We start from the raw sequence: 25854 nt of genomic DNA, 5'->3' as shown, positions 1-25854 counted from the left end.
ACCCAGGTGCTCCTATTTTATTTTATTTTTTATTGAAATATAGTTGACATACAATGTTACATTAGTTTCAGGTGTACAACATAGCAACTCTATACTGGAGTCTCTTTCATAAGGCACACTAATCTCATTCATGAGGGCTCTGCCTTCATGACCCGATCACCTCCTAAAGTCCTTACCTCCTTATACCATCACTTTGGGGGGTAGGATTTCAACACATGATTTTGGGGAGATGCAAACATTCAGATCATAGCATATAGATCAATGTGTGTATATGGGGATTAGTAGACATACATATATTTCACAACTCTGCCTGCAGAGAGCACCTAGAAGAGAGGACATGGCAAGCAATGAGCATGCTCAGCTCCAGATCTCGGTTTCTGAGCACTATGCTTTAACCAATTGAGCTAACTGGCCTTCACAAAGAAAATTTCCAACAATGAAGAAAATTCTGTTGGACAGCACTGGTCTAGAACCCGGCTACCCAATAAGTGTGTTATAAAGATATTTTTAATCTTCATCTTTGGGTGAGAAAAACAGTGTAGAGAGGTTGTGTTATTATCCCAAGGCCACACAGCCAGGAATCAGCCTAGTAGGGATTTGAATCCAGGATTGTTTTGCTGCAAAGCACATGCTATTCCCTTTCTTAAGAGCCAGGAGCTTCCTGGCTACGTAGAGAGGCACAGGGCTCTTCTGTGCTCCTACACATCTTCCAGTCCTGAGCTTATACCCAACTGTGAAGAAGGCGTGGAGAGCTTCACGTAAGGGGTAAGGGTCGTTGCCCAAGGCACTGAGGGATCTAGGGTCAGTCCTGATTGCATCTCGGATCCCCTGGCTGTTCCACCTTTAGTAAGCCTCTCTGCCTCTCTGGGTCTCAGCTGCATCTCTGTAAAATGAGGAAACTGGTCCCGTGGCTCGAGGGTAGGGGATGGCAAGCAGGGGCCTGGTGGCCGGGTACAGTCTTCAGAGCCTGCCCGTCCGTCTGTGAGGCAGGCCAGCATGAGATGTGGGGTGCAGGGGGAGCGCTTTGGCTTGACCTACACTAATTGCAGCTCCCGCTTCTCGAACGGCACCTATGGAAACGCTGAGGCTCGGAGACGCAAAGCCACTTGGCCCAGGCTACGTAACAGGGGAACGCGGAGAAGCGGGATTCGAACCTGAGACCCTCCGATCCCGTGCGCGTGCCACGCAACCGGGGTCGGGACCCCCAGGAGTCACAGGGAGGCGGTTGCCGGGGAGAGGCAGTGACCTCCCCGTCCCCGGGGGTGTGCAAGCCGGCGCCGCCCGCGAGCGTAGGCCGAGGCCGGGGCCGGGCCCGGGGCGAGCCCGCAGAGCCTGTCGCAGGCCCCGTCCGCCCCCCGCGGCCGCCCCGGCCCAGGCGCGAGCGCGGCGCCACCCCGGCGGGGCGGGGGCTGCTATTTCTGTCCGGTGAGCGCAGCCCGCGCCGCGAGGCGGGGGAGGGGGCGCCCGCGCAGCCATATTCGCTCCCGCCGGCGGCCCCGCGGCGCGCAGCCACCATGAGCACCGCCGCCTTCCACATCTCCAGCCTCCTGGAGAAGATGACGTCCAGCGACAAGGACTTCAGGTGCGCCCCCGCCGCGCCCGCCAGACCCCCACGTGCCGCCCCCGCCCCTCGGCCCGGCCTCGCCCCCGCCCCCCAGCGCCTCCCCTCCCGCCTCCCTCCGCCTTCCCTCTCTCCCCGGGCCCGGGCCCCGCACCCCAACCCGCGGTGAAGCCCTCGGCCCCCCTTGGGGATCCCAGCGCCCGCCTCTTCTTCCCGACACGGAGACCCAGCCCCTTCCCGGGCCCACGACCCCGACACCGCTACCCGCGGCGCCCCTGCACCCTCAGCTCCGCCCTCTCCTCAAAGTCACCTCCCGCCTCCCCCCTGCGCCCCGTCGGGACGCCCTCCCCCCTCCCTTCCTCTCCCCTGCCCTTCCCTGGAGGGGCTGCGCTGAGTGGCTCTTCAGGCACCGGTAGGCTGTGGTTGGGGTGGGGGCTTTTAGCTTTTGGGTACCACTCCCCTTCTCTTTGTTCCCCTCTGAGCCACACCCGAACAGAGCTGGAAAGGATGGAGGAAACCTCTCCTCCAACCCTGTCATCCTCAGGGGGAGACTGAGGCCCGGGGTGTGAGGGGTGTGTGGGGGGCAGCGATGGGATTGGCTCTGGTCACACCGCCAGCTCTGGCCCCTGGGAGCCCACAGAAACCAACATAGCCCCCTTACTGAACATTCTGGCACTTTATCCCCAGTTCACAGATGGGGAAAGCAAGGCTCAGAGTCACCGAGGGGCCAGTTGCCGTCCCAGAGCTATGAGGTGGAGGATGTGGGGTCCGAATCTAGGCCAGTCTTAACACAGGGGCTGAGATCTTAGCGAGACCATCTGAGCCAGCCCTCTGACAGGTGAGATTGAGGCTCCCCCCTCCTGGTCCTCAGCACCCCTGGGGAGCCTCTAGGAGAGCTTTAGAACCACTGCACTGGATTCAGATCCCGCCCCCAACCACCTACTGTTCGTGTTTCTGTAAGATGGGCTCGTAAGAAAACGGGCCTCAGAGGGTTGGTGCAAGTTTGAAAAGAGGTAATACAAGTGCGATGCTTAGATCAGCGGCTGGCACCAGATAGGTGCTTAATAAATTGACACTTTCCGTTCCATGCACATCAGAAATCTGCCCTGCCCTCTTCCCATTCCTTACTACAACCCCTCACCCCTCTTTCATTTCCTCCTTCCACTTGGGTAGCTCCTACTCATTTGTCACCTCTTTGGGATGCCTCCTGACATCCAGGCAGGGTTGGGCACCTCCCCTGTTTCTTTCTTTCTTTCTTTCTTTCTTTTTTCTAAGATTTTATTTATTTATTCGTGAGAGACACAGAGAGAGAGGCAGACACATTGGCAGAGGGAGAAGCAGGCTCCCCGTGGGGAGCCGGATGTGGGACTCCATCCTGGGACTCTGGGATCATGACCTGAGCACTCAACCACTGAGCTACCCAGGCATCCCCCACCTCATATTTCTAACTGCATCTAACTTCTAGCCCTGAGATCCTCAGAACCCCAGCAGCAGAACTGTGTGCTTCTTTTTTGCATCCCAGAGCCTGTTCTTGGTACACAGGAGGTGCTCAGTGAGTGTTTTCTGGCTGCCAGGTTCCCTGCTGTGCAGTCTTATTTAGTCTACCCAGCTGCTGGGGTGCTAGTTATTGTCCTTCCTGTTCTCCAGAGGCTCGGAGAGGTGAAGTGACTTGCCCAAGGTCACATAGCCAGCTAGTGGCTGAGGGGATTTGCACCCCTGTCTCTTGGTCCCCAGGTCCAAGTCTCCAGAAGAGGGAGAGTTGGTCCTGCCAACTAGAGCCTGAGCAGCCCTTTCAGCCTGCTCTGCTGGAGAACACTTAAAACCACCCCAAGCATGTGAGAATGGTATCTATTTTTAAAGTCCAAATACCAGGAAGGCTGGGTCCTGCTGACCAACTGTCCAGGTGCCCATGTGGCTAAGTGTTTCAGCTGAGTTGCCTCTAGGGTTTCTCTGGAATGAAACTGAAACCATGCCCTCTGGCTTCTGGAGGCAGGTGGTGACTGCAAGTGGGGGTCCCAGGTAGGGTCAAGAAAGCCTTTGATCCCCGTTGTCCCTCTGTGGGTAGGAGGCTGCTCAGTTCCCACTCAAGACTCCAGCAACCATATGGATAAATGAGGGCTCTCGGAGGAATTCCGAAATCATTTTTCAAAAACACAGTAGTAATTGTTGAGAAACCAGGAGACCTGACTGGTGTGCTGAGTCTCCTCCCAACCTACTGTGTGACCTTGGGCAGTTCCTGCAGCCCCTCTGGGCCTGGTTTCCCCATCTGCCTCATGGTAAGACCTGGTTGTCCTCCCAAAGATATTATGAGGTGGGGCAAAGAAAATTCTCATTTCATAGGTGGAAAACTGAGACTCAGAGAGGCGTCAGTTGCCCAAGATCACCCAGTTCATAAGTGGCAAGACCTATATATTTACTGAAAGCCAAACTTCAGGGGCGTCTGGGTGGCTCAGTCGATTAAGCATCAGACTCTTGATTTCGGCTCAGGTCACGATCTCGGGGTCACAGGGATGGAGCTTTTTTTTTTTTTTTTTAATTTTTTTTTTTTTTTATGATAGTCACAGAGAGAGAGAGAGAGAGAGGCAGAGGGAGAAGCAGGCTCCATGCACCAGGAGCCCGACGTGGGATTCGATCCTGGGTCTCCAGGATCGCACTCTGGGCCAAAGGCAGGCGCCAAACCGCTGCGCCACCCAGGGATCCCAGGGATGGAGCTTTGTGTCAGGTTCCGCGCTGTGTGTGGAGTCTGATTGAGATTCTCTCTCCCTCTCCCCTTCCGCCCCTCTCCCTGCTTGTACTCTCTCTCTAAAATAAATAAATAAATCTTAAGGAAAAAAAAAAGCCAAACTTAGTGCTCAAGCTCTTATCTACCAAATTACATGCTTTGCTGTAATTGCCCCACTGCCCCCACTGCCACCACCACGTACAAAGGCATAATACAGCTTTCTTTCTCTGAGAGCTGGTTATTTGCAGGAACTCGGGGGTGTCTGAAATGCTGAGGCATATCTCAGAAGTGCTGGTTTCTGAGTTTGGGTTTCCACAGCTGCTTGGCTGTTAAGGGCTGGCTCTTCCCTTGCCTTTCCTCCTGCCCTCACCCTACCTTCCAGGCCCTCTCCAGACCTGTTCTTTGCTGGGTCTGGAGTCCCAGGGATGAACCTGATGGGCCCCTGTGAGTTCATATTCTAATAAGGAGACACACTGCTAACCAAGCTGACAATGCACTTTGAAGAGTATTCTGATGAGGAATGCAGAGTGCTCTGAGAGAATCTTATCCAGGGGAACCAGATGTGATTAGAGAGTGTGGGTTGGGGGTAGGGCAGGGTGGCAGAAGAGTCATTCCTGAGGCTAGGACATTTGAGCTGGGTCCTTGACAATTGAATAGGAGTTCAACAGAGAAGAAAGACAGTGACAGGAAGCTCATCTTGGTCAAAGGAACTCATTACCAGACCGAGCTGGGTCTCCATGAACTGCAGCAGAAATGCAGTTTAGAGACCCTGCCTGCTGTCTCAGAATGTCCCTGCAGCTGGGCAGACCTAGGCCATGGCCTGGCTCAGATGCAAACCTCCTCCTTCACCTTACCTTGGCTGCTTCTCCTGTGATGACCAGGCCCAGAGGTGGGCACAGTCAGCCCCCATTCCCTCTTGACCTCCAGCCCAGTCTCCTTCCCTCTCTCAGCAGCGTGAGGCTAATCCCAGCTGTTAAAAATAAACAGCAGTGACATCGACAGGTGCCCTCTTGGTACCAGGGTGCTTGGGTCTCCCCATGACATCAAGCAGCAGGTCTGAGCTTGCAGAGATGAGACTGGACTCCTGACTGTGATCAACTTTGCCACAGGAGGCTTGGGAGGAGCTGGTAGGGCTCTTGTTAGTAGAGTGAGGTCAAGCCCAAAAGCAAGGCTGGTATGAGGAGGCAGGGTGGCCTGGTGGGTCAGCAAAACCTGGAGGCTTCCTCTGGGGCTGCCACTCTCTGGCCCTAACTTTGCCGTATCTCTCCTTGCTGCTCCAGCATTCCCCTCCGGTCTCTCCTCTCAAGTCCCTACAGGACCCAGTGAATGGGTGCAGTGGGCCTCATGGGAACCTACTCCATTGGAGATAGTGTCCTACCTGCTGAGGGCAGCCATGCTTTGACCAGCCAGTTATTGTCACCAGGGGATGTTGGCCCAGTTGTAGTCAAAGACTATTTTCAGAGCACCTGGGTGGCTCAGTCGGTTAAACGTCTGCCTTCAGGTCATGATCCTGGGGTCCTGGGATCGAGCCCCATGTTGGGTTCCCTGCTCAGTGGGGAGCCTACTTCTTCCCCCTCTGCCTTTCCCCCATGGTTTGCACTCTCTCTCAAATAAATAAATAAAATCTTTTAAAAAAAATTCTATTTTCAAGAGAATCTGGGAATTAGAACTTTTACATCAACTTTCCCAGTTTCTAAATGTTGATAAATAGAATTTTTGAAAAACACCTGCAAGGTGGGCACAGCTGAGGGCTGCCAGTTTAAGGCTGCTCTGCCCTCTTAATCTTGGCAGGAACCATCATGCTCCTGCAGCCCTAGCTCATGGCCTTCCTGTTCATAATCCCACCGCAATTTCAATCCTCAGGACATGGATCAAGCCACATGGGTCTGGCCACCTGTCATGGGTAGCACTTGGGTCTGGACCACCTCAGGGTCAGGGAGCCGTGGTTGGGGACTGGTCAGCTGTTGACATCAATGTCTAAGTTATGCTTGTGGCCCATCAGCATGGCCGAGGGCAGGAGTTCTCAGGGTATGGTCCCTGCCCCTCAGGAACTTGTTAGAAATGCAAATTCTAGGGCCCCTGGCTCAGATCTGAGTCCAGAAACCTTGGGGGTGGGGCCCAGCAATGTCTAATAAACCCTGTAGGTGATTCTGATGCCACCTACAGTTTTGGTGGCAAACCAAACTGGTCTAACCACTGGTCTTTAACCACTGGTCTTTAACCACTTTAACCACTGGTCTAAAGGCAGGGACTGAATGGGTTCTCTAAGGTAGGGGTGGCTAGCCCCACTCCACCTGTCTGGTAGACAGGTGTCTATTCGACCTTCTAGCATGGACAAGAGGTGAATGACGTAATGTGCCATTATAATAATGGTGGTGCTACTTATTGAGTGCTCACTGTATGCTCAGCGCATCACATACATTATTTTAACTTCTGTGCAACCCCCCAACACAGGTGCTGTTCTCATCCCCATTTTTCTGACAAGTAAATGAGGGCTCAGAGAGGTGAAGCGACTTGCCCAAGTTGGCATTTCCATAAGTGGTAGGAGCAGGAGCCACCAAACTCAAAGGCTCCGCCTTTAGCCAGTGTGCTGTACTACTCCTAGCCTGCCACGATGTGGCAGTTGGTATCTCACATGTGGGTCTCTTGGTGGTGGCCCGATTGCACCTCCAGCCCAGATAATCTACTTGCCCTTGAATCTTTGTATCAAGGTCTGCTTCTAGGGGAATTCTAAGATACTGCCCAAAATACAGGAGCCCAGTAGCTGCTCAGTAATCCTCCTCTGCCCTCCTGCCCAGGTTCATGGCCACCAGTGACCTGATGTCAGAGCTGCAGAAGGACTCCATCCAGTTGGACGAGGACAGTGAGCGCAAAGTGGTGAAGATGCTGCTCAGACTCCTGGAGGACAAGAACGGTGAAGTGCAGAACCTGGCCGTCAAGTGGTGAGTGTTGGCCTTGGGGGGGACGGGGCAAGGCCAGGTGTGAGAGGACCCCAGGGGCCCCTGCCCCTTTGAGATTCAGTGTCTGAGAGAGTAGCTGCTGAGCAGCTCTTGAAGCCCCAGAGGAGTTAGACAGTGCCTTGGTCTGGATCCGTTCAGAAGTAGACCCAGTCACAGGGATGCAAGTATAAGTTTGGGAAGTGATCTCAAAGAGCTCCAATAGGAAAATTGAGCAATGAGATAGGGAAGGAAGACAGCCAATGACATGTGAAACATCAAGCAAGTTACTGCTGTGGGCAAGTGGAGCTTAACCGTACTGGGGACCTTTGAGGCACAGTGTAGGACATGGCTTGTGGAGTGTTCTACCTGCAGGCTGCCAGTCTGGTTGAGGGCTGCTCCCAGGGTAGGATGGAAGGTTATGTATTCATGACCCCTCCAGCCAGAGAAAGCCTTCAGGTGCAGATGCAGGTGCTGGCAGCTGGAAGGTCATGCTGGTGTGCAAAAGGAGTGGTGAGGGCTGAAGGGATGGAGGGCCCCAAAAGCCTTTGCTCTAGATACCATGAGGTTACCATGAGGTTACAGTCCTAAGACCTTGGCCAGTTACCTTTAGAGCTAAAAAGGCAAGATGAGGGATGCCTGGGTGGCTCAGTTGGTTAAGCATCTGCCTTAGGCTGAAGTCACGGTCTCAGGATCCTGGGACCACCCCCTGCAACATGTCTGGGCTCCCCACTCATGCATGTGGTCTCTCTCATAAATAAATAAATAAACAAATAAACAAACAAACAAACAAATAAAAATTTTAAGATTCTATCCATCTATTCATGAGAGACACACAGAGAGAGGCAGACATAGGCAGAGGGAGAAACAGACCCCCTGAGGGGAGCTTGATGCAGGACTTGATCCCAAGACCCCAGGATCATGACCTGAGCCAAAGGCAGATGCTGAACCACTGAGCCACCTAGGTGCCCCAGTAAATAAAATTTTTTTTAAAAATTTATTTATTTGAGAGAGAGAAAAAGCATGAATGGGGGGAGGTGCAAAGGGAGAGAGAGAAGCAGACTCTACTGAGTGGTGCCCAATACAACACAGGGCTCCATGGAGCTCAATCTGATCCCAGAACCCCCAGATCATGACCTAAGCTGAAGGCAGACACTAAACTGACTGAGCTACCCACGCACCCCAATAAATAAAATCATAAATAAATAAATAAATAAATAAATAAATAAATAAGCAAGGTGAGGTATGTGCAGGGCACACCTGTGGGAGGCTGGAAGACTGAGGAATGGCAGGGGTCAACAGTCAACAGAATTGGGGCATTGCCTGTGGAACAGTACTCTGTGAGCTGGGCCCAGGCATTCTGGGCCGTCTTAATGAATTTTGACTTGATCCTAAGAGCAGAGGGAATTCAGTAGAGTTTTATGCAGGGATGTGACATGGTCATGTTTGTAGTCTGGAAGCATCTCTCTAGCCATGCAGTAGAGCTAGAGTAGATGGCGATTTCCCACTAACATAACCAATAGTATGGTAGTATGTGTTCTAGTATGTAATTGGAACATTGACTGAAGTGATAATAAAGTCGTGAGATGCCTGCACTAAACGTAGGTTCACTGTGGGTGCTGTGGCAATTGGAGGTAGAGGCAGGTATGGATGTTTGAGGCTCAGCTACCACAAGCAGCACTGTGGTGCTGATTATCTTTTCTTTTCTTTTCAAGATTTTATTTATTTATTCATGAAAAACACAGAGAGAGAGAGGCAGAGACATAGGCAGAGGAAGAAGCAGGCTCCCTGTGGGGAGCCTGATGCAGGACTTATCCCAGGACCCCAGGATCATGACCTGAGCCTAAGGCAAACGCTCAACCACTGAGCCACCCAGACATCCTGGTGCTGATTTTCTGAATTAGTGATGAGATTTTCTGAAACGGTGAACATCTCAGGGTAGTTTGCCAGAAAACAAAGTACAGTCTTCCTTCAATTTACATGATAGTTACATTCTTGGAAAATTTAGAGTATAATAAAATAGTGTAAAAAGTACTTTGTTTTTACGTGTAAATTGAAATTAGATTTTGGACTCAGATAATTATGGAAAGATTTTTTTTTTTTTCCTATGTGAATCCCAAGACATGGAACATTTGGTTTTGCAATATTGTCTTTTCCAGCCCCATGCACATTCCCGCCCCCAAATAAAAGCCAGAAGTGACATCTTATTATTTATGACCAAAAAAGGCCTCCATAAATTTCCAGAACTCTCCTGAGGGCACTACACACCACTCAGGAACTATAAGAGGTAGAAAGGGGGACCGCATGAGTACTTAGAAGAGTTGATGGAAAAAACCGTCTAAAGAGAGCCATAGATTGCAAACTGGGATGCTTTGTGGTTCCTTGGGACCCTTGTTATAGCTCTGTATTTCCCACCAAGGATTCAGACTCAGGAGCAGGAGGGGTGGAGAGGAGTCTGAAGAGAGCAGATAAGAAGGTAGCACCTGGGAATCTGCATTCTAACGCACACCAACATCTCAGAACCTTAACTGAACGTTAGAATCACCTAGGGAATTAGAAACAAAAAACAAAATTCCTAATGTCCAGGCCACACCTGAAAACCAATTAACTCCGAGTCTCTGGGGCTAGCACCCAGGTAATGGCGATGCACAATTAAGGCTGAGAACTACTATGTCTAGTATAGCTATTTTTAAGCTTTAATGTAGATTCAGATCATCTGGGGCCTTTGTTGAACTGCAGATTCTGGTTTGGTAGCTCTAGGGTAGGACATGATATTCTGCATTTCTGACAAGTTCCAGGTGATACTGGTGATACTCATGAAGCGGATATGTGACTAAAATCAGAAGTTCTCAAAGTGTGGTCCCTGGACCACCAGTATCAGCATCTACTGAGAACTTGCTAGAAATTTAAATTCTTAGGCCTTCTGAATCTGAAAATCTGGGGTGGGGCCCAGAGGTTTGTTCTAACAAGCCCTCCAAGAGGATTCTGGTACATGTTCAAGTTTGAGAACCAAGGCTCTTGGGCATTCCTTGGTTTCCAGCTGAGGTTACTGGGATCAAGGGTTTGGCCATATACTGACATGCAAAACCCAGGAGGAGGTGCAGGTTTGGGAGGTGCCAGGAATGATGTTGGCAGACCCAGAGGGTGCCTCTCTTTCTAGCAAAATAGAGAGTCCCCTATCCACATGGCGCCTTTTCCTCAGCATATGTGGGTTGCATGGGCCTGAGGAGACCTAAGGAGCATAATGACTCAGGCTGAGCCTGGGGCTTTTGGACACCCTCCTTCCCTCCCTGCTCAGCCTGGGTCCTCTGGTGGGCAAAGTGAAGGAGTACCAGGTGGAGACCATCGTGGATGCCCTCTGTGCCAACATGCGGTCTGATAAGGAGCAGCTCCGAGACATCGCTGGCATTGGCCTCAAGACTGTCCTGTCGGAGCTCCCCCCTGCAGCCACAGGTACCCGGGTCCCAGGGATTAGGCACTATCATTATTTGTGCTACTTTATGATTAAAGAAACGGGCTCAGAGAGGTGAAGGGACATACCTAAGGCCCGCCGGCTAGTAAGTGGCAGAGAATTCAGACCCTGATCGCTTTAAGTTCAAGGCTCTGTGCCAGGAATGCTTGAGTTGTAAGTAACAAAATCTAATTAATGATAGCTTGAAGGAGTACAGGGTTGCTTTCCTCGTATAATTCCAGAGGGATCAGCCATTCCATTTTTGCAGCAATTCATTTAGCAGCTCCAATAGGACAGGGGTGAGGTCTCTGCCTATGCTTTTTGTCCTTTATTAGAAAAGCACATATTTCCCCAGAAGCTGTCAGAAGACTTCTACCTATATATTTCACTGGCCCCTGCTAGCAGCAAGGGAGTCTAGGACAGGAGCTTTTCCTGCTTCCCTAGTAAGAAGGTGGAAGGCAGAGGGACTGGGTGTGGGCTGAGTCAGCCATCAGTTCTTCAGTCTCTTGATCTGTCCAGTTCAGATGTACTCTGGGTCATACCTTGGACCACTTGAGACCAGGGTCAGCTGGATTCTCAGGGATGTAGGCTCAGAGGTATTATGAGAGCAGAGGCTGACCACAGGTAGAGGCCAGCCCTATGGTCTCACTGTGCCATCCTTGTGCTCTGTATAGGCTCTGGCCTGGCTACCAATGTGTGCCGGAAGATCACCGGCCAGCTCACCAGTGCCATCGCCCAGCAAGAGGACGTGGCTGTGCAGTTGGAAGCCCTGGACATCCTCTCTGACATGCTGAGCAGGTAGGGGAGGCCCACCCTGGGCAAGGAGGACCGAGGGTGGGCGACAAGGGGACAGAGAGGGATTCAAATCCTCAGAGCCAGCATTTAATGCACACCAGGCTCTGTGCTTGGCGCTCCTTGATTGTCCTGGCAGCCCTGTGAAGGAGAAATCCTTCATCATAATTCTATCATCTCAGAGTCCTACCCAAGCCCTTCCCACTTAACAATAAATAGCAAAACCTGGGGTGTGAATTCAGGTCTCTCCAAGCCTCAAAGCCTGTAGGTGTTCATCCTGTCCTTCACCCTCTTCTTTCTCTTTTTCTTCTTTTGGGCTAGTATAGCTGGGCCTTGCTTTAAATTGCACTGGACATTTTAAAACCATTCATTCAACCTCCCAAGATTTGAACACCTGCTCTGTGACCCAGAAAAATATCAGGTGCTGAACTGGTGCTGGGAATATGAAATTGGATGGGTCTTGGGCCCTCCTAGGGAGGAGCTCACAGATACATAATCTAAGTGGAATAAGAATAACAAAAAGAACAGAGCCTTTAGGAGCTCAGAGGAGCAGCTGGGGGTAGGGAACCTTCCTAGATAGGGTCCTGCTAGCTAAGCCTTCAAGGATGGGCAGGACTTGGCCAGGTTGGGTAGGCATAGGGGTGACACTGGAGGGGGAGAATACCGTCAGCCCAGAAGATCCAGGCTGGGGAAGACATGGATCCTGGGGGTTGTGTGAGACCGTGTGGCGCTAGATTGTAATGTGGAGAGATGAGGCCAAGGGCTGGGCAAGAACAGAGGGTGGGTGGCTAAACATTACACTGAATGTGTGAGGAGTGGGGATGGGGTTCAGGGCAGGGGTCCAGGAATGCCTTGTGCCTCTCTGTGTGTATCAGACTCCTCTTCCTATCTGCAGTATGCATGGTAGATGGGAGGGGATGAATGGTCAGGGACACTGCTTAGGAAGCTTCTGGAGGCAGAAACTCAGGTTCTATTTAGGAGATAGACTCCACAGGACTTGGGAGTGGGTGAAGGGCAAAGACTCAAAGATGACCCCAGGGTCTGGCTTTACTAACCGGGGACACAGACACAGGGCCATTGGCTGTGTTGGGGTGCACTCTGGAGGCAGGAGCAGGGGCGTGGGGAGGAAGGTGATGGATTCATTGGATGGGGCATGTTGAATCTGAGGTATCTGGGAGGCACCCAGTCCACCAAAGACTCCATGAGGGCAGGCTCCAGGGTCAGTCTAATCTTACCGGAGCTTCCAGTGCAGGCCCTGTGACATAGCAGGGGAACAAAGAAAGAGATGAAATCCAGAAGAGAGCTGGGCTGGATATGGGAGAGCCATTGAAGAGTTTAGGCAGAGGGTTGACCAGGTCAGAGGTCAGTGAGACCACTGTGGTCTCAGTGAAGGGAATAGACTAACAGGGCGTGTGTGTGTGTGTGTGTGTGTGTGTGTGTGTGTGTGTGTGTATGTGTATGTATAGAGTGTGCCTAGCAAAACCCAGACTCCCAGGAAGTCAGCCCCACGTCCCATTACCATCAGGCCAGGTTGCAGGCTGGCAACCTGGAAGTCTGGATTCAAGTCCTGGCCTTGTATTTCTTGGCTGAGTGGTCTTGAGAAAGTCCCTTCTCTCTGCTGCTTTCTTGTGTGTAATAATAAATAATTACTCCACACAGTTGCAGGGGACCTTTCGATTTACCAAGAGTTGGGTTGTCATAATTCCGGGGTGGAGCCCTGGAGAGGATGGGGAGAAGAGAGGTGCCTGGCCCAGGCTGCCCGCTGGGTGGGTAGGCCCCGTCCGACATCCCCTTCGACTCCCCAGGCTGGGCGCCCCTCTGGGTGCCTTCCACGCCAGCCTCCTGCACTGCCTGCTGCCGCAGCTCAGCAGCCCACGCCTGGCCGTGCGCAAGCGGGCAGTCGGGGCCCTCGGCCACCTGGCGGCCGCCTGCAGCACCGACCTCTTCGTGGAGCTCGCGGACCACCTGCTGGATCGGCTGCCGGGCCCTCGCGCGCCCACCAGCCCTGCCGCCGTCCGCACTCTGATCCAGTGTCTGGGTAGCGTAGGCCGGCAGGCTGGCCACCGGCTCGGTAAGGGGGTGTCGCGCCTCTGCAAGGGGTTGGTGACAAGGTGGGTGGTGCTGGGGGCAGACGGGTGGGGCGTGAGCGTCAGCCACCTCCCGGGTAAGGGGATGTGGCCTGACACACCTGAAAGCGGGACGCGGAGCTGGAGAGGCAGTGGGTGGGCTCTGAGTGTGACGTTTTTCTGAACCTGAACTACCTATTCTGAGGCTCACGGATAATTATAAATCATGCCACCAAACTTAAATACAGTATGTTCTATCCTCTTGCTTTGACAGATACACTTTAATAACAACTTATAAGCCAGGTTTGGGTTTTTACAAATTTTTATTGGAGCATAACGTACATATAATAAATTGCACTGTTTAAAGTGCACAGGTAAAGTGTGTTTTGACCTTTGCGTACACCTGTGAAACTACTACAGCAATCAAGATACAGAACATTTCCATCACCCCCCAAAAGTTTCCTTGTGCCCCTTTGCCTACCTGTACCTACCCTATGCCAAGACTTAAGCAGAGCTCTTTATATGCATCATGTCTTTAATCTTAACCCAAGTCTCTACCTGGTAGGCATTGTTATCACTGCTGGAAAGAGAAGAGTATATGGAGGTCCCAGAAGTGTGGTGGTGTGTCTGAGGTCATATAGCTCCTGAGTGGCAGAGACAAGGCTAGAACCTTAACATCTGCTTGATTCTGAAGCCACCAAATTGAGTTTGCAGTGGTCAGGGCTGCAGGTGCAGGGACAGGGTGGGTGCTATGGGCTGAGGGAGCCTGGGAAAGGGTCTGGCCTGTCCTTAGTGATTTACCTGGCCCCACAGGGGCCCACCTGGACCGCCTGGTGCCCTTGGTGGAGGAGTTCTGCAACCTGGATGATGATGAGCTGCGGGAGTCCTGCCTCCAAGCTTTTGAGGCCTTCCTGAGGAAGTAAGTGCAGTACCAGGAGACAGGGGCCCATGGTTTCTTTGGGAAGTTGTTGGGGAAATGGGGGGCCCAGGGGACTGGCCTCAAAGCAGTAAGATCTCAGGACTTAGCAGTGGGCCCACTCCCCTCTCTTGCCTGTCCAGCAGAGCCTCCCTCATCCTGCCCTACAGGTGCCCCAAGGAGATGGGTCCTCACGTGCCCAACGTGACCAGCCTCTGCCTCCAGTACATAAAGCATGACCCCAACTATAATTATGACAGTGACGGGGATGAGGAGCAGATGGAAACAGAAGATAATGAATTCAGTGAGCAAGGTGGGTGGCCAACTTCGTCATTGAGGCTGGAAGGCAGAAATGGGTGCAGCTTTTTTTAAAAAATATTTTTATTTTATTATTTATTCACAAGACACACACAGAGAGAGAAAGAGGCAGAGGGAGAAGCAGGCTCCATGCAGGGAGCCCGATGCGGGACTCGATCCCAGGACTTCGGAATTATGCCCTGGGCCAAAGGCAGGTGCTAAACTGCTGAGCCACCCAGAGATCCCAAGGGTGCAGCTTTCCTGGGATACTCCCTTACCCCCCACCCCCAGCCAAAGACAGAGCCACATCTGGCACCCCCATCCTGATCGTTTTTTTTTTTTTTTTTTTTTTTGAGAGAGAGAGAGAGAATGAGCAGTGGGGAAGGGCAGAGGGAGAGGGACCAGCAGACTCCCCGCTGAGCAGGGAACCTGCTGTGGGTCCTGATCCGAGGACCCTGGGATCATGACCTGAGCCAGATGCTTAACTGACTGAGCCACTCAGTACTGCCTCCCCACCCCCATCCTGATCTTTTTTTTTTTTTTCACCCCCATCCTGATCTTAACTCCTCCTCAGTCTTCAGCCCTGCCGTCTGTAATCTGGGTTCCCCAAGGTCTCCACCCTGTGCCTAGATCATGGTAATGATCATGGTAATTTATTGAACATCTACTGGTTTCCTGAGCATTCTCATTTCGTGCTTCTTCCAATAACCTTAGAAAACCAGATGCTTGTTATCCCCATATTTCAGACAAGGAAACCCAGACTTAGAGATTTGCCTGAGATAACACAACTAGAAAGTGGCAAAACTGGGACTTGGGGCCCTCACCTCTATGCTGCCATCTCTATGCCTGCTTAGTAATGGCTTCCGAGAGATGATGCTTTAACCCAGCAGAGTGAAGCTCTGCTGGTGGAATGATAGGTACTGACAGGGAAAGAGATACCTGGATGGAGAATGGATGCAGTGGCTTCCTTCCTTTCTGTGGGCATGGTCCTACCTGTCACTCAGACTGATGACCCTGGGCCCTAGAAGCAGGACGTTGATGGAGGAGAGGGACTTCGAGCCTGATGGGAATACTCAGAATAAGATGGGATGTTAGGGGCAGCCCGGGTGGCTCAGCGGTTTAGCGCTGCCTTCGGCCCAGGGCCTGATCCTGGAGACCCAGGATCGAGTCCCACGTCAGGCTCCCTGCATGGAGCCTGCTTCTCTCTCTGCCTGTCTCTCTCTCTCTCTCTCTCTCTCTCTCTCTCTCTCTCTCTCTCCCTGTGTCTTTCATGATTGAATAAATAAATAAAAATCTTTATTTAAAAAATGGGATGTTAGGAGATGAGATCAGAGAGGTGTGTTGGGGTCTTGAATGCCTAGTCAGGGAGAATGAGCATTTTCTTGTCAGTAGCCTGGAGCTATGGATGTTCCTCCCTGGGTGGCATAGGGTGGAGGTAACAAAGAACAGTTCATCAGAGGACATCTGCTCTGACATCTGCTCTGGACCATCTACATGGCCCCTATGGCTTCTCCAGATGCCAGTTCTCTGGAAGTCTGAGTCATCTACAGAGTGACATGGGTAGAAAGAACGCACTAGCCTCTGCGGCTGTGCCTGATGGTGTTCCTAGTTGGGACCATCCCCCTCTTGGTCCCTTGTGTGTCTCCCCAGATATATGGGTGGGCCTCGTGGGCCTGAATCTCAGTTCTGTTGTTTTCTACCTGTGTGTCCTCAGGAGAGTCTTGCCCTCTCTGAGTATTATTCTTGTCATCTATAAAATGAGGCTCAAGGCACTCCCATATCTAGGGTGTGATGAAGACTTGATGAGCTCCATCCTCTCAGGGGAGCTTAGAAAGTAGAAAGCCACACAAGTGCAGCTTTCCCTTGTTAATAGTCTTGCTTGGAAGCCAGAATCAGGGCTTGAGAGGCTGGGGGTAGAGGGAGGGAAGAGGCCAAACGGAGGCCTGTCACCTCTCCCTTCTGGAATCCCAGTAAGTGAAACATCACACAGTCAGTTTTGACCAAAGGGTGGGTTTTGTGCCCCAAATGGATTCTTTGAAATCCTCACTGACAACTTGGAAATTAGCTTTGTCCCTGATGCAGGCAAAACAGTGAAGGGACTGGAGCAAAGGGAGGATGCTGGTTTAACTCCAGCTATATCCCTGCTTATGTAACTTGGGGTGAGCTATTCCCCCCAATTTCCACATCTCTACAGAGGAAAATAAGCCTTGTCTCACAAGGTGATTGTGAGGCTCAAGTGAGGTTGTGGATCTGAAGTGCTTGGCATCACCCCTAGCACATAGGTGTTCATTAAATGGCAGGTAACATTCCTAATAGCCTATAAATAATCATTGAAAGTTGAAACAGGCTTGGCTCCCTCCTCCCTACCCCATTTCTTGTCACTTCCCCTTCTTGGGATATAGCCTGGGTGGGACCAGACTGCAGTGCGCAAGGCTCCATGGGTGTCCTGTTCCCACCCCAGAGAGTGAGGATGAATACAGTGATGATGATGACATGAGCTGGAAGGTGCGCCGGGCAGCGGCCAAGTGCATAGCAGCCTTAATTGGCTCTCGGCCCGACCTGCTGCCTGACTTCCACTGCACCCTGGCGCCTGCGCTCATCCGCCGCTTCAAGGAACGTGAGGAGAATGTCAAGGCTGATGTCTTCGGGGCTTACATTGTGCTGTTGCGGCAGACGCGACCTCCAAAGGGGTGGCTGGAGTCTATGGAGGAGCCCACCCAAACAGGCAGCAACCTCCATATGCTGCGTGGCCAGGTAGGCATGCCTCCTCCTGTCTCCCATTCTTGCTCCCTGACTTATTACTCACCCTCTAACCTGCCCACTCTCCCCTCTGTCCACCTTCTTATCCTTCCACTGCCCCACCATCTGTCCACCCACGGAAGTGTGTGTGCTGAGCACCGTGCCTGGCCCTGTGCTGGGGGCTAAAGTACCTTGGGGAGCAGGGCAGATGAAGTCCCAGTCCCTGGACCACACAGGCTAGGGGCAGATAGACAACACAAATAGGATTCCTAGTCTTCTGAGAAGGAGTTTCAGTTTTATTCTAAGAGCCTAGAAGCCACACAGGAAGGGAATTACAGGATCCCATTCCCATTTGAAGGAGCTCACTCTGGCTGCTGTATGGGGAATGAACCATAACAGGGCGGGAAAGAATAGCTTCTGGAGGCCAGCAGGAAGCCCTTGTAGTTGTCCAAGTGGAAGAGGTGTGCTGTGGGCTGTGAGTAGGGAAAAGAGGAATGTCAGACTGGAGGGGTAGCTTCTGGGTCTTGCTGACAGATTGGATGTGGAGGGCGAGGGAGAGGAAGGTGTCATGTGAGTTCTGGGTTCTGGCTAAAGCCTGAAACTGTAGTTCCTTGACATAGTAGAGGAGGGAAGTTCTGTTCTAGACATTCATGTTGGAGGTCCTTGGATGCCCACGTTGGGAGGTCCAGTGGGTGGTTAGCAGCCGAGTCTGATGTTGGAGATGTAGGCTGGAAGTCTTGGCTTCACTGGAATCTGCAGCCCCTGGGGAATAGATGGGCTCATCTAGGGAGACAGTCTAGCCAGAGAAGGGAAGTGGCCTCTGTACTTCCCCCTCATGGAGTGTAGGGGTGAGAGCCAGACTGCCTTGGGTGGTCTTGAGCAACTCACTTAATCTCTGATCTATTCCCCATCTGTAAAGAGGGCCCAGGAATAGTACCTACCGCAGAGGGTCCACGTATGGAATCAGGTGCCTGCTATGGAGCGTGTCATGGAAAGCTTGGGATGGAGTGGTCCTCCTACACCGGGGGGACCTCCATGGGCATATGCCTGGCTAGGCAAAGCCCCCCCAGTACCGGGTGGGTCAACCAGGTTTCCTGGGTGGTCACTGATCGCCTTCAAACTGCCCACAGGTGCCTCTTGTGATCAAGGCCCTGCAGCGGCAGCTTAAGGATCGGAGTGTCAGGGCCCGCCAGGGCTGCTTCAGCCTCCTCACTGAGCTGGCGGGTGTCCTCCCTGGCAGCCTGGGAGAGCACATGCCTGTGCTGGTAGCAGGTAGGATGGACTGCAACCAGGTACTTGCTGCCTGGGCTCTTCTAGAACCCAGACCCCAGACCCCAGGGCTCTAGCCCCATGGGTGCCCCAGCTCAGCAACTTATGGTGGCTTGCCACTGCCAACAGTGAGAACAAAGCTGGGGTACTGGCCCTACTTCCTGGTTTCAGAGGGCTTTCCTGACCTTGCGTCCCTCAGCCCTGGCCAAGCCCTGGCCTTTCAGAATCTGCAGCCTAGGAGCCTAGGGGTCTGGGTCCAGCTCAGATGCCTGCAGGTACTCCACCCCCATTTGTAGGGACTGCCTGTGGCCCTGTAACATTTGCACCCACCCCACAGGCATTGTCTTCTCTCTGGCGGACCGTTCCAGCTCTTCCACTATCCGGATGGACGCCCTGGCCTTCCTACAGGGTCTGCTGGGCACAGAGCCAGCTGAGGCCTTCCACTCACACCTGCCGACTCTCCTGCCACCTGTGATGGCCTGTGTGGCTGACCCTTTCTACAAGATCGCGGCGGAGGCCCTGCTGGTGCTCCAGGAGCTCGTGCGGGCCTTGTGGCCACTGGACAGGCCTCGGACACTGGACCCTGAGCCATATGTTGGAGAGATGTCTGCAGCCACCCTGGCACGACTCCGTGCCACTGACCTGGACCAGGAGGTGAAGGAGCGTGCCATTGCTTGCATGGGCCACCTCATGGCCCACCTGGGGGACCGGCTGGGGGTTGACCTAGAGCCATCACTCTTGCTCCTCCTGGACCGCCTGCGGAATGAGATCACCCGGCTGCCTGCTGTCAAAGCACTGACGCTGGTGGCCGTGTCCCCATTGCGGCTTGACCTACAGCCCATCGTGGCTGAGGCACTGCCCATTCTGGCCTCATTCCTTCGAAAGAACCAGCGGGCCCTGCGGCTGGCCACACTGGCTGCCCTGGACGCCCTGGCCCAGAGCCAGGGACTTAGCCTCCCGCCGTGTGCCGTGCAGGCTGTGCTGGCCGAGCTGCCTGCCCTGGTCAGTGAGAGCGACATGCATGTGGCCCAGCTGGCTGTGGACTTCCTTGCCACAGTGACCCATGCCCAGCCGGCCTCTTTGGCCAAGGTCAGCGGCCCTGTGCTCTCAGAGCTGCTGCGGTTGCTGCGCTCGCCCCTGTTGCCAGCAAGCGTGCTGGCGGCAGCTGAAGGCTTCCTGCAGGCCCTGGTGGGGACCCGCCCCCCTTGTGTGGACTACGAGGAGCTCATCAGCATGCTCACAGCACCTGTTTATGACCAGGCTGCAGATGGCGGGCCAGGCTTACATAAGCAGGTGTTCCACTCTTTGGCTCGGTGTGTGGCAGCCCTCGCGGCTGCCTGTCCCCAGGAGGCGGCAGGCACAGCAAACCGGCTGGTCTGCGATGCCAGGTCACCGCACTCAAGCACAGGGGTCAAGGTCCTGGCGTTCCTGTCCCTGGCTGAGGTGGGCCAGGTGGCCGGGCCAGGCCCCCAGCGGGAGCTGAAAGCAGTGCTCCTGGAAGCCTTGGGGTCCCCCAGTGAGGATGTGAGGGCAGCCGCGTCCTATGCGCTGGGCCGCGTGGGTGCTGGGAACCTGCCCGACTTCCTGCCCTTTCTACTGGGGCAGATCGAGGCCGAGCCCCGGCGGCAGTACCTGCTGCTGCACTCACTCAGGGAGGCTCTGGGGGCCGCCCAGCCCGACAGCCTGAAGCCCTATGCTGAGGACATCTGGGCCCTGCTCTTCCAGCGCTGTGAGGGCGCCGAGGAGGGCACCCGGGGGGTGGTGGCTGAGTGCATCGGCAAGCTGGTCCTCGTGAACCCTCCATTCCTTCTGCCCCGATTCCGGAAACAGCTTGCTGCAGGTAGGGGCACAGGTGTGGGCAAAGGCAGTCCACATCGGAAGTAGGCAGTTTGCATTTGAGCAGCCCACTCAGAGTGAGCTAATTCAAGCAACTGGGTCTGAGACGCACGGTGTGGGTGAGGTAAAGGCGGAGGAGCCATTAAAAACAGTGTTTCCTGAGACTTGCAGGCTCCTCCTGGGAGACTCTGGAATGGAGGAGACAGACTCTTTAAAATGTCCCCTCAAAAAATAAGCTTTTTGTGATGCCACTTTTGTACTCTTTGCTATGGACAGCAGCCTCATGCTCTGGGCAAAAGTTAATAAAAGCAGTTCTCTGCCTGAAGAGTGCAGCTCCCTTGGGCTAGTTTGAGCCAGGAGCAAATGTCAGTGTAGACTAGACTGGGTGCTATACTCCTCGGGTTTGGGGAAGGTTCAGCAAAAACCAGGGGCAGGTTTTGTGTGGCCAGGTAAGGGCATGTCAGGGTATTCCGAAGCTCAGGGAGGAAGAAAGCAGATGAGTAGGACTGTGGGGCTCCTGGGCAAGTGAAAGCCTCTGAGAAAGAAAGGCCTCCAGGTCTTGAGCTGGTCAGCTGGTCCCCATATAGGGTCGGTGGGTGTAGTCATTGATAGAATGTGGGCAAAGTGCTTGGTAGAGTACATGGTATGTAATTAATACTGAGTAACTGCTATCATTGCTATGTTAGTGATTATAGTTAAGCCGTTACTAGATGCCAAGTTTAAAAGAAGCAGCTCTGGTGCACCTGGGTGGCTCAATGGTTGAGGGTCTGCCTTTGGCTCAGGGAGTGATCCTGGGGTCCTGGGTTCAAGTTCCGTATCAGGCTCCCTGCAGGGAGCCTGCTTCTCCCTCTGCCTGTGTCTCTGCCTCTCTCTCTGTGTGTCTCTCATGAATAAATAAATACTCTTAAAAAAAACAACAACAGCGGCTCTGTGGCCCGCACCACTGTGTGGACAAGAAGAACATATCGAGGACATGGCCTGTGACATTCACAGGGCTCTTCATGAGGAACCTTGGGAGGCCAGAGTCTTGGGAGGAGGAGGCCCCCTGCCATTTCCAAGCTCTGATTTGTTTCTGCCTCATGTACACTTGAGCCAGCTAACTGGTCACATTTCTTTTTTAGCTGCCTTGGAGCCCAATTCATGGCCTGCTTCTAGCAAGTTTGTGGAACTTCCTAGTTGGCCTCCTTGCCCTCACTCTAGTCTTCCTCTCACTTCCTGTCTGTATTTTTCCTCAGCCTCATCTTTCTTATTTAATTTTTATAAAAGATTTATCTTTTAGAGAGATTAGGGGGAAGGGGCAGAGGGGAAGGGAGAAAGTCTTAAGGATTCTCTCTGCCCTGGTTGTGGAGCCTGACAGGGGCCTCAATCCCATGACCCTGAGATCATGACCTGAGCCGAAACTGGGAGTTGGACACTTAACTGACTGTGCCAGCCAGGTGCCCCATCATATTTCTCATTTTAGAGTCACTTAATCCTGTTCTATTGTCCATGTCTTCATCAGCCACCTGAACCAGCCAGGATAGAGAGAGAAAGAGGAAAAAACTGCAAATCTGAAGTCACTAACTTTTTCCCTTATTCACACCCTGGCACCCAAATGTTAACTTCTTCCCAAGTCTTGAATGTAAAGTCTACATGATGGGAATAACCTTCACCCGTCACTGTTGTGTGCTGGGGGAAGAGAGGAGCAAGCAACTCTGGTTTGTTTCTTCCACCATGGTGGGAGATGTATTCCCTTTCTTTTCTTCACCTTTTCTACTCAGCAAGCAGAAAACTAAAATTAAGTGAATTCTCCATTACCAAGCTTCGGGGGTGTTCTGAATTCTCTTGGATTCCCCTTGGCCCTTGGCCAGCTGGAGCAACCACCTGTCCCCTGCTTCGAGAATGCAGGCCTTAGGACAAGGGCTCAGCCAGGGCTCAGAATCAGCCATTGAATTCTGGATTTGCTGTATGACCTTAGATACAAACTTGACCTTTCTGGGTCTCTTTCCTCATCTGTAAAATAGAGCTTAATAATATTCTTATTAATAATTTGATTATATTAAATTGTTCATATTAATGTTTATTATTTAATCTATATATCTATAATTGATATAATTAATATTTAAAAATGGATAATTTCTCTACTAGACAGAGACCAAGAAGGTGAGAAACCTTTATCTAAAGGATCTAGGGTTATTTCAGAGACCCTATCAGTTGCAGAGGGGAAGGTCCTTAATAATAATCAAATATAAAATTTTGATTTCTATTACCATTTAATTAATGAATTAATAGGACCATCCTGAAGATTAATTGAGATAACACATCTGAAAAATAAAATGCCACCCTAAGGCCTGAGCAGAGGTCTTTCTCTGGGCTGTGGATTGATCACTGCCTTGGGTTCTTGGTTCTCTGCTTGCATCCTGCAGTGTGGTGACCTGAGAATCGACAGTTTTCCTGTCAGCCACAGCAGGGAGAATTTGGGGATAAATTTTAGGCTGCCAAGGGAAATGGGAGCATTGATTTCGCCAAACATGGATACTTTGAATGGGGAGGGGTGCAGTTATGTTTCCTGGGGAGGCAGAGAGCCTTGGTGCCTTCCTACCCGCGGGTGTCCGAGATCAGCTCTGCCACTCACCATGCTGATGCCTCTTGTCCTGCAGGTCAGCCACACACACGGAGCACGGTTATCACAGCGGTCAAGTTCCTCATCTCTGACCAGCCCCATCCCATCGACCCCCTCCTGAAGAGCTTCATCGGTGAGCACTCACTTCCCTTTGCCCCCAGCCCCATTCAGTGTCCGCTCCCAGCCTTGGAGTCTGGGCTGATTTCCCTTACACAGTAGCCAAGGGGAGTTGGACACCCGAGAGGCTACATCACTCCCATGACAGGCAGCAGGGCACAGGTGCAAATCCCTGTGCTGGCATTGAATAGCTAGGTGAGCCTAGCCTGCTACTTCTCATCTCTGAGCCTCAGTTTTCTCCTCTGTAGAATGGGGGATAAGAAACCCTTATCTGAAAGATCTAAGGTTATTCCAGAGACCCTATTGGTTACTGAGGGGAAGGTCCTCCCTGGACATGCAGGCTCTTAGAAGTGGAGGACCACCAGCCTCTCACATGCATTGACCTCAGCGGGCACCACGCTGGGCAGACTGGGGTTGGGGAGAGTGGTTTCCCAGCTCATCTCTTGTCTGAGGAGCCTTCTGTCTGGAGGAGCCCAAGTAGCCTTCACTGGTGAGCCTTCTTTTGGGGGGCTCTGCAGGACCAGGCTCTTCCTAGAAAAGGCAGACATTCAAGGCTCTGAGGATGTAGGCCTGTCACTGGACCACACTGGCGTCTGGTCCTCCTCCTCCAGGCAGCTTAATGGAGTGTGGAGGGTCTTGGGTTGGCAGCCTGGCTCTGCTCCTCGGGCTGTGTGAGCATGGACAGACCATCTTATCCCCAGCTATAAAATGGAGGTGCTGATCCCCATTTGCCTGGGCACTGTTGTGTGAGACCAGGTGTCAGCAGAGGTGGCCACACTCTGGATTGAAGAACATGTCCAGAAGCCACAGCAATATCAGTAGCAACTTCATTCCATCCCCTGACCCAGTGGGCACACACTGCTGCCAGTCCTGATTTCCTTCACCTTGCCTGAGTTGCCATGGCTGGCAGCCCCAGGGACATATGCCTGGGTGTTTGGTTCTTCTTGTTGTATGTTTGAACCAGTTTTTGAGCTCTCACTGTGTATCACATACAAAGCTAGGTCCTTTAATACACCTCACCATGGTTCATTCTCAAGGCACGCTGCATGGTGTGTAGGACTGGCCACATCTTACAGAGGAGGAAACAGGCTAAGATAGGCTGGAACTCAGGTCTTGCCAGCTCTCCCATGGCTGTGTTCTCAGAGAGAATGGAGGAATCCAGGAACCAGCAGAGCACAGTGCAAGGGGCAGAGGTTGCCTGTCCTATCGGGAGGTGCTTGATGGTAACTCTGATCACCTGATTAAGATAGAGACTTCCAGGTTTTTTTAAAATTTTTTTTAAAATTACTTTTTCCTGGGGCACCTGGGTGGCACAATTGGTTTAGTGACTGATTCTTGGTTTCAGCTCTGGCAGTGATTTCGGGGTCATGGGATTGAGCCCCACATTGGGCTCTGCGCTCGGGGTGGAGTCTGCTTGGGACTCTCCCTTTCTCTCTGCCCCTCCCCCATGTCTCTCTCAAACAAGGTCTTTCAAATTTTTCCTTTGGAATGAATATTTTTGAATCTGTTGAAATATTCTCTTCACCGAATTTCTGCCCACATTTAGCATCCATTGTGATTTCTTTCTTGCCCCAGTGATTTCTGACAATTGCCAAATGGTGACTTTCAACTCCAGCATTCCTTTCATATTTGTTAGTTTGCCTTCTGCTCTCTGGAGGAACTTTTCTTTCTCTCTCATTTATTTATTTATTCACTGATTTATTCATATCATTATAGACTCAAGAATTCCTGTTTCATTCAAAGAATTATAATTTATTACTGTCTCCATTTATTTTGATTCTCAAGCTTGTCTCAGATGTGGCCAGCGGAGGCCCTTCAGGCTGGTTCCTGTGTTTCCTACGTTCTGTTGACATGTTTCCATCATCCTTTGAACATATCCTTACTTTTTTAGCACAGTAAGATGCTCTAGACTCACCTTGAACCTTTCCTGCCCTAGCTCAGGAATCTGCCATTTCTCTAAGGAGCTTGGATTCCCTAGAGAATGGTACTCAGGGGAGTACCATTTAGAGGAGAATGGTACTTAGAATCCAAGATCTAGACAGTAGGTGTTCTCATTGCTCCTGGGGTGCTGTTGCTCTGAGGCCCTCTCAGCAGGCAGAACTAGGGAGTATATGTATGTATGAGTGTATGTACTAGACAGACACACACAGTATTTCTTTCCAATTTTAGTATATGTGCTGCCGAAGCGAGCACTCACACAGTATTTCTTTATAGGGCTTTTCTCTTTAGCCTGAGGACATCTAGTCAAAATTCTTTGGAAGTTACTTGGATGAGTTGTTTTTCATAACCTGGTAGTTATGTTGATCACTTGAAATACAGTTAGGGGTTTTGTTCTTGTGTTTTTTTAGGGATTCCCCTCATTCTTGATTTCATTTACAGAGCATATAGAACATTAACACAGTTATTAAAAAATCTAAACTATACAAAAAGGTATACTTAGAAGTGCTGTGTAAATGTGGAAGTTTTTTTTTTAACTTCTCTGATCTTTAGGAGTTTTATCTATAATAATATCAAGTTAACATTTACAGAATCCTTGCTCTGTGCCAGGCC

At 51.9% G+C, this 25854-nt stretch overlaps 1 protein-coding gene across 3 annotated transcripts in view; it reads left to right on the top strand.

Annotated features, from left to right (window-relative positions):
• Positions 1 to 641: 641 nt before the first annotated feature.
• CAND2 (cullin associated and neddylation dissociated 2 (putative)) overlaps positions 642 to 25854 on the top strand; it is a 33115-nt gene continuing 7902 nt past the window's right edge. The window contains exons 1-11 of one of the 3 annotated variants that reach the window (XM_072785059.1): positions 642 to 765; positions 7082 to 7225; positions 10518 to 10672; positions 11345 to 11468; positions 13268 to 13533; positions 14342 to 14447; positions 14615 to 14757; positions 17203 to 17495; positions 18611 to 18752; positions 19087 to 20589; positions 23225 to 23320. In XM_072785059.1, the coding sequence (XP_072641160.1) occupies positions 7086 to 7225; positions 10518 to 10672; positions 11345 to 11468; positions 13268 to 13533; positions 14342 to 14447; positions 14615 to 14757; positions 17203 to 17495; positions 18611 to 18752; positions 19087 to 20589; positions 23225 to 23320 (2968 nt within the window). In that variant the 5' untranslated portion in view covers positions 642 to 765; positions 7082 to 7085. Of the gene's footprint in view, positions 766 to 1430; positions 1583 to 2260; positions 2400 to 7081; positions 7226 to 10517; positions 10673 to 11344; positions 11469 to 13267; positions 13534 to 14341; positions 14448 to 14614; positions 14758 to 17202; positions 17496 to 18610; positions 18753 to 19086; positions 20590 to 23224; positions 23321 to 25854 lie in introns of those variants that run through there. The other 2 variants (XM_072785057.1, XM_072785058.1) reach the window with 2 other exon arrangements.

The sequence above is a fragment of the Canis lupus genome, chromosome 19, assembly GCF_048164855.1.
Source record: "Canis lupus baileyi chromosome 19, mCanLup2.hap1, whole genome shotgun sequence".
In the NCBI taxonomy this organism is placed as follows: Eukaryota; Metazoa; Chordata; class Mammalia; order Carnivora; family Canidae; genus Canis; species Canis lupus.
This window is presented reverse-complemented; position numbering and strand designations above follow the sequence as displayed.